At 37.3% G+C, this 7,834-nt stretch overlaps 1 protein-coding gene across 1 annotated transcript; it reads left to right on the top strand.

The window, feature by feature from the left end:
- Window positions 1-242: 242 nt before the first annotated feature.
- Window positions 243-7,612, top strand: LOC120351026. The gene is made up of 5 exons (XM_039426862.1): window positions 243-251; window positions 941-1,168; window positions 3,645-3,861; window positions 5,982-6,521; window positions 6,597-7,612. Exons 1-5 carry the CDS (start codon window positions 243-245, stop codon window positions 7,298-7,300), a joined length of 1,698 nt encoding a protein of 565 aa, XP_039282796.1. The 3' UTR covers window positions 7,301-7,612.
- The last annotated feature ends 222 nt before the right edge of the window (window positions 7,613-7,834 follow it).

Consider the following 7,834-nt stretch of genomic DNA (forward strand, 5'->3'; position numbering starts at 1 on the left):
CTTATCTCCTTAAAAAACACTCATCTTATATTCCAATGCCATTTATATTTTTAAAGCATAACCTAAAGCCTATTTGCTCGGTTCGGTTTCGTTTGTTGTTGTTTTGTATTAAAGTGTTTTGTGAATTACATTTTATTTAAAACGTTTATCATTCATTTAATTTTCTCGGAAGAAGAAAGATGAATCTCGATTTGATTGGGGTGACTTGGACCTTATTATCGTAAATTTTAATGACTAAACAAATGATACCGGTATGTCATAGGCTAGACTCTACATTAACAAAAAAACAATTAAAAATTACTTTATAGTTTTAAAGTTGAAATGTTTACTAATCAACACTTATTAGTTTTGCTTCACTCTGATTATTGCTTTTATTGATCTTGAGTCTAATGCTCAAGTGAATTCAAACTGTCATGTATTAGTCAAATACCTAGCAGTCAATGGGCGATTAGAATAGAAAATAATTACTAAAATATTAGCTTGTATTTCCTCAAGCAAAAGGGCCCTATTAGTGCAAATTCATGAATTTAACCTTGTTAAATTAAGTATAAATTGGGCAGTTCACGTTATAATGGCACTGGCATTGCTATCCTTGTCTATCATTCAACAAAGGTTTGCGATATCGATGTGCGGTTTTCGCCATTCATTTTTCCTTGAAATTCCGTATCGAAATCATGTATTGCATGACCACCTTCTTATTTAAAAAAATAAAGTTGCACTCAAAATGGCGGATCCAAGATGGCGGACCAGATTTTTAAAGTCATTGTAAAGTAGTATTTTCAATTCGAGTAGCATCCGCAATCACACCCACCGTCAAATTATCTTTATGTATGAGATATTAAGCTGTTCTCAGACTTTTCAACCACTCTGTATAAGACATATACATTTTTGTTGAAGTGTCTTATGCAAATAATAAAATTTCTATTTCTTGATTTTTCAGTTCCCAACACATAAAGCAATGGCTGTCGTAGTACGTGAACCGAAAAAAAGGAAAGGAGAAGAAGTTGATGTGGAGAATAAAAAAGTTAAGAAACGGTCAGTATGGATGAGAGAATCTTCTAGAGAAGAGATGTATGAGAAATACGATGAAATTGAATCCAGTATTCCTTACAAATTCATGGAAATATTGGGCATTGATAAAGAAGCATTCAACTCTATCCTGAAAAAGGTATGGCATGCTCGCTTGTTTATCTTTTTATCTATAACTAGCTGGCCCGGCGAACTTCGTACCGCCAAATAGTTAATGCATCTCATGACAAACTTTAGCTTCATGCACACCTGAGGAGGCCAGTGAGTATAGAATGTAATTCCATACTCACTGGAGGGGGCGCGATGCGACATTTTGCATCCAGGTGCTTCTTTCTTATTGGTTTGAATGGAACAACTCACACACACTGAATCGGGCATGGCGTGGAACGGTGTGATAAGGCAATCTCCATAAGATCAACACTTTGTATCACCAAACCGCGCCTCCTCAGGTGTGCTTAGCCTTAGCTTAATCAGATGCACTATATTTTTATGAAAATTATCCAACAATCACTATTTACATTCTAGTATCTCAATATGGACTTCCTATGTGCTCAGTTAGTTGTGCAGCTGTTTGTATTTTTAGATATAGTTGAATGCAGCTTGCTGGGAAATTGAATGGTATATCTCATGCTGCTGATTATCCCGTGCATACTGTAAATTTACAGCATTTCGTGTTCTACGATCCAAGTTTGGACGTCGTTCGTACCGCGGCATTATTATTAGAATTAAAATTTTGTGAATCAGTAGAAAGATAATATGTTGGATGACGCAATGATTATAACAGCTGATTTTATCATATGTTAGGACGATCCAGTCGGGTATCCAGACTAAACGTCTGGCTAAACGGATATGGCGAGCGAAGCGAGCCGGACGGCTAGTAATATAATATTCCCAGGGATAGCTCTGATTGAAGTAGCAGTGCCCAATCAATTTTTCCGGGATAGATGCATTTCAATCTTCAACTTGGTGCCAACCTAACAAAGTCAACTCAACTTAATGCCAACCTGACAAAATTATTAATTTAGTTACCAGCTAACAACTGTTCCGAAGAGGTACTCTCTCTAGATTATAGCTCTATATTAACATATGGTATGGACATTTTTCAATTATAATTAAGAGAATAAGAATATACATGCTAAAAGACGAACTTTAAACCCTTAAAAACCACCCTTAGAGTTAAAATATTGCCAAAAGATTTCTTAGTGCGCCTCTAAAGGGCCAACTGAATATACCTACCAAATTTGAACGTTTTTGGTCGGGTAGATTTTTGTTCTGCGAGTGAGTGAGTGAGTCAGTCAGTCAGTCAGTCAGTGAGTGAGTGCCATTTCGCTTTTATATATATATATAGATAACTAAACAGAATCATTTTAAAAGGACTTTACAACTTTGAAAGCACATAAATATTTATTGAAATTACTTACAGAAAGATGTCATTTTGTTACAAAACACTTCAAGTTTAAGAAGTGGGTTTATTTTGGTTCGATGTGACAGCCGTTGGTAATGCGACATATTATCCCACCAATAATCGATTTCTTGCCACACTCGTACCAGCATATCAGGCGTAACTTGTGAACAGCAGCAATCCGAATGTGATCCGATTTCGGAGGTCATTAAGATTGTCTGGTAGATGCGGAACATAACCTTATCCTCAATGAAACCCCACAGGAAGATATCCATCGATGTTAAATCCGGTGAGCGAGGTAGCCATGCAATTGGCCCTGCATGGTAAATCCAGCGAAGTTGAAAGCGAATGTCTAGAAAATCCAAACCTTTTCCGTGTAAATGAGGTGGTGCACCGTGAACGAGAGGAATAAGTGCCCTTTCACTTTCAGCATGACGGTGTACCAGCTCATTTCCACAGAGAAGTTCAGGATTTTCTAGACGATTGCTTCCAATTTCAAAGTCCAAAAAGTAGGTAATGTTTCATTCACTTTTGAATTTGAGTCCAATTTTCAGTGCTAACACTGTATATTCTTGATAATAATGATAATTTTATTAAAATCTATTTTATTCGTCCATAAGATATATTTTTACATGATTAATAACAAATTTTCCTAATTATTGAGATTGAATTTTCTGGTTCTATTCATATCATACAAACCGTTCATCTATTTATTACAATTAGTGTTCATCTACTTATTACAATTAGGATAGAGCTATAGTGAGGTCCATGTCATAATGGCAGTGGAAAAGATAGGAGAAAAATCTTGCCGATCCTCAATCTTGTCAATGCCTTCTATAGACGGTAGCTGATACAAGTTTATTGATGTAATATTAACGGTTCATTCTCGTTTAAAATGATCAATTATATTTTATTAAGCAAGAAATTATATTTTTCAATAATTTCATAATGAATTTTCATAATTAAGATGAAATATTTTGTTAATTAATTAGATTAATTGTACATTGTTGAAAGACGATCTGGCAACAGAGCAAAGCGAGAAAGAGACGTGCTATCCGAATTGTTGAATGATAGACAAGGATAGCAATACCATTGCTAATCAAACATTGCCATTATAACGTGGACCTCACTAGGCCAATTCCAAAATCAATGTTAATCAGTCGATGACTTTATAACGTGGATATCACTGTGTTTAACTGTATTGTTATTGCAGATTTCGCGGAAGATTCACAAGGCGGACACTCTGATGCGACAGGCAATTCCGGCGCGCCTCAAGCTGCAGTCGTTCTGCGAGTACGTGGTGACTGGCTGCACCTTCTCCAGCCTGGAGCGACTGTTCCACGTGTCAGCCACTTCCATCAGCAAGTACATTCCCGAGGTGGCCGACGCCATATTGGCTGTGTTTCCCGAATTCATTCAGGTAATTGAAAGTAACCAAACAATGAATTTATTGTTATCTTCTCATCCCTCCTCGTTACCCTCATACTTATCCTCCTCCTCCTCCTTCTTCTTCTTCTTCTTCTTCTTCTCCACTCTTTCTTCCTCTTCTGCACTTTTTTCTCTCACTGATACTAGTAGTTCTGTGAACAGTAGACCTCGCGCAGTTATAAACCACAGCCTCCTCTCATACTGTCCATCAGAGTAGATCCTGTCTGTATGTCGTGTCGGCGAGATATCGGTGTGAAAACGGCTAATGGCTGTTGGGGTTGGTGTATCAAAAATGCTAACATCAAAAGCTGATCTCCTTCAAGACATACTGGCAACAGGTCAGCCCGAGTTCAAAGCAGAGAAAGTTCGAGAGACAATTCTAGGTTATTTTAGTTGTTAATTGCATGCATTCAATAGCTCATTTAATAGTGCATAAAATTGCATTCAATGAGGCATGCAATTAATAGTCCATACAGCAGCTGATTTTTTACCAAGTTACATTGAGATATTGAATTGCATGCGTCATGGCATGCAATTTATAATCCACTCGACAGCTGATTTATGATGAATAATACTATAGTCTGGTTTTTACTCTAATAATGGCGTATGAAAGAGGCTCCTTTTTCCTTTTATATTATCCTTGAAATGTAAAATTTCCAAAAAAAAACTTGTATATACGTCGACGCACAATTTAAAAAGGAACATACGTCTGTCAAATTTCATGAAAATCTATTGCTGCGTTTCGCTGTAAATGCGCAACATATAAACATGAAGAGAAATTCAAAACCGTCGACTTGAATCTTAGACCTCACTTCGCTCGGTCAATTATAATTTTCAGTGTTGAAACAACACTCTTCTCCTTCTTCTCCACCTTCTCCTCCTCCTCCTGCTTCTCCTCCTTCTCCTCTTCCTCCACTTTTTCTTCTTCTTCTCAATTTTTTCCTCACACTGATATCTTATTTTCCAGTGTTGAAACAATACTCTTCTCCTTTTCCTTCCCCCCTCCTCCTCCTCAACAATTTCTCCTTCGTAACTTTTTTCTCTCACTGATATCTTATTGTTGTTTACTGCATATATCAGGATGACTTGAATCATAGTATCTACTATAGAAGGTGGTCAAATTATGAAAATTTGTCGTCCCAACATTTTAAATGACTTTATAACGTGAATTTCACTATAATAGTACAATAAATAGATTATTTGTAATATTGTTTCACATCAGCTCTGTAACATCTATTAATCATCTACATCTGTTATTATTATATTATTATTAATTATATATTTATTCTTTATTGATTCATACAATAAGTACATCATAGAAATAGAAATAGAAATAGAAATATATTTATTAGCCGATAAATACTTAAAATAGTACAGTGGGCCATGTCACATATAAACATCTCAATATAAAAAAATACAGGTTACAACATACCTATAAACATCAATCAATAATTATAACATAACAATTCTCGTAATTATATAAATATATCAGTCAGCTTGGAAGAAATTATTTATAATATCACAAGGGAGATCAAAGAACTCTCCAACACTGTACAGTGGGTTCTCTAAAAGCATCCTTTTCACTTTTGTTTTGAAAACAGATATACTCAGATTCCTGGAACACAGCGGTAATCTATTGAAAGCTCTTATTGATAGAACGTCAGATTGACACTGCAACTTTCAATCTTACATAGGGAACATCCAAATAATTACTCTGCCTAGTGTCGTGCCTATGCATTTCTGATCTACACTTCAAAGTATGCAACTCATTTTTTACTTTTATCAGAAGAAGCATAACATACAAACTGAACACTGTCATAATATGTTGTGATTTAAAAAGAGGACGACAATGCGCATAGTAGTCTGAACCAGTCATTATTGACTGGTTGAACTGATGAACCTATCATCATAATGATAGGGAGAGAAAAATAAGGTAACCTTGTGCTATTCCTCTCCCAAATTCAGATTAGATTAAACATAGTTCGAAATAGGTTAGCCTAAGTCTTGTAGTTGTTTAGACAAAATTTCCAGTCCTTGCTTATTTTCACAATGTAGTTTTCAAATTTAGATGCTTCAAAACCAAACATAGAAGAAATATTTCACATTATTATCACTAAAATAGGCATTGATAATTGTGCCGGAGTGATTCAGGGCAAGACGATCTTTAACAAACAGTGGAAACGATACAGCAAAGACACGGCGCTTTACTATTGGCTTGCAACCGACACAAGAAACAGTCTGGTCTGTGTCGATATTGGCACCTGTCACACAGATGGACTCTCGTTTCCTCTCTCGAATCTAGCCGAATCACTTCGAGACAAGTCTCTAAATCTACCTGAGAAATGCTTCTTCATTGGTCCTAGTGGGGTACAGTCGGAGAAGCACATTGTTACACCGTTTGACAACAGTCAGAGAGACGATGGGTTGTTGTCGGATGATGAAGCAGCCCACAACAGGCATCTGGAGAAGGTGTCAATGACTGCCGACGACACACTCAAATTACTCAGTGGTCGTTTTAAATTGTTTGACTCTCCCGCCATACTGGCTCCAGAAACTGTTGTGAAACTGTTGAAGTCGTGCTGTTTGTTGCACAACTGGATGCAGCGGGTTGTGAAAAGTGGAGTTGAAACTAGTGAGGAGGTAGCTGCAGATTTGGCGCCTGGTAGAGTGGATGCTCCTGGTATAATCAAAAGTGGAGTTGAAACTAGTGAGGAGGTAGCTGCAGATTTGGCGCCTGGTAGAGTGGATGCTCCTGGTATAATCAAAAGTGGAGTTGAAACTAGTGAGGAGGTAGCTGCAGATTTGGCGCCTGGTAGAGTGGATGCTCCTGGTATAATCAAAAGTGGAGTTGAAACTAGTGAGGAGGTAGCTGCAGATTTGGCGCCTGGTAGAGTGGATGCTCCTGGTATAATCAAAAGTGGAGTTGAAACTAGTGAGGAGGTAGCTGCAGATTTGGCGCCTGGTAGAGTGGATGCTCCTGGTATAATCAAAAGTGAAGTTGAAACTAGTGAGGAGGTAGCTGCAGATTTGGCGCCTGGTAGAGTGGATGCTCCTGGTATAATCAAAAGTGAAGTTGAAACTAGTGAGGAGGTAGCTGCAGATTTGGCGCCTGGTAGAGTGGATGCTCCTGGTATAATCAAAAGTGGAGTTGAAACTAGTGAGGAGGTAGCTGCAGATTTGGCGCCTGGTAGAGTGGATGCTCCTGGTATAATCAAAAGTGGAGTTGAAACTAGTGAGGAGGTAGCTGCAGATTTGGCGCCTGGTAGAGTGGATGCTCCTGGTATAATCAAAAGTGGAGTTGAAACTAGTGAGGAGGTAGCTGCAGATTTGGCGCCTGGTAGAGTGGATGCTCCTGGTATAATCAAAACTCCTGGTAGCGAAGTTATAGATGCTCCTGGTAGCTGTGTGGATGCTCGCTCCTGGTATGATAAAGACTGGTAGCTGTCTCTCAGATGCTCCTGCTAGTAGTATGGATTGATACTATTTGCAATAAGAACCACCGACACATACAAGTGATTGGTCTAAAACGTTTAACCATTTAACGTTTAAACATTGTTTAACCATAACGTTTATTGTTTAACGTTTAAACAAATACGTTTTCCAACCTAATAGGTAGCATACTAAAATGTTTATTCCAAAATAAATGGCAAGGATCAATGATAAATAATAGCATAACATAAAATGAAATGTTTATTTTTTCATTCATGTTTCAAAAAGTTAGGTTTTGCTTTGAATTTATAGACCTAGGCTACACCATACAAAAAATCTAAACGTATTTTCACAAAATAATTTGGAGAGCATTTGAATTATCCCGCTGCAATCAGCTGTTTTCGTTTTGCTATAATGCCAACAATACAACAGCAAAATATTGTGAATTTTCCTCATGTTTACTACGTTGAAATCCTGGACTTGAAGAAGTCGAGAACTTAGACTCCGGAGTTTAGAACATAAACACGTGACTCAGAAAGTTGATTT

The sequence above is a fragment of the Nilaparvata lugens genome, chromosome 1, assembly GCF_014356525.2.
Source record: "Nilaparvata lugens isolate BPH chromosome 1, ASM1435652v1, whole genome shotgun sequence".
Classification (NCBI taxonomy): Eukaryota; Metazoa; Arthropoda; class Insecta; order Hemiptera; family Delphacidae; genus Nilaparvata; species Nilaparvata lugens.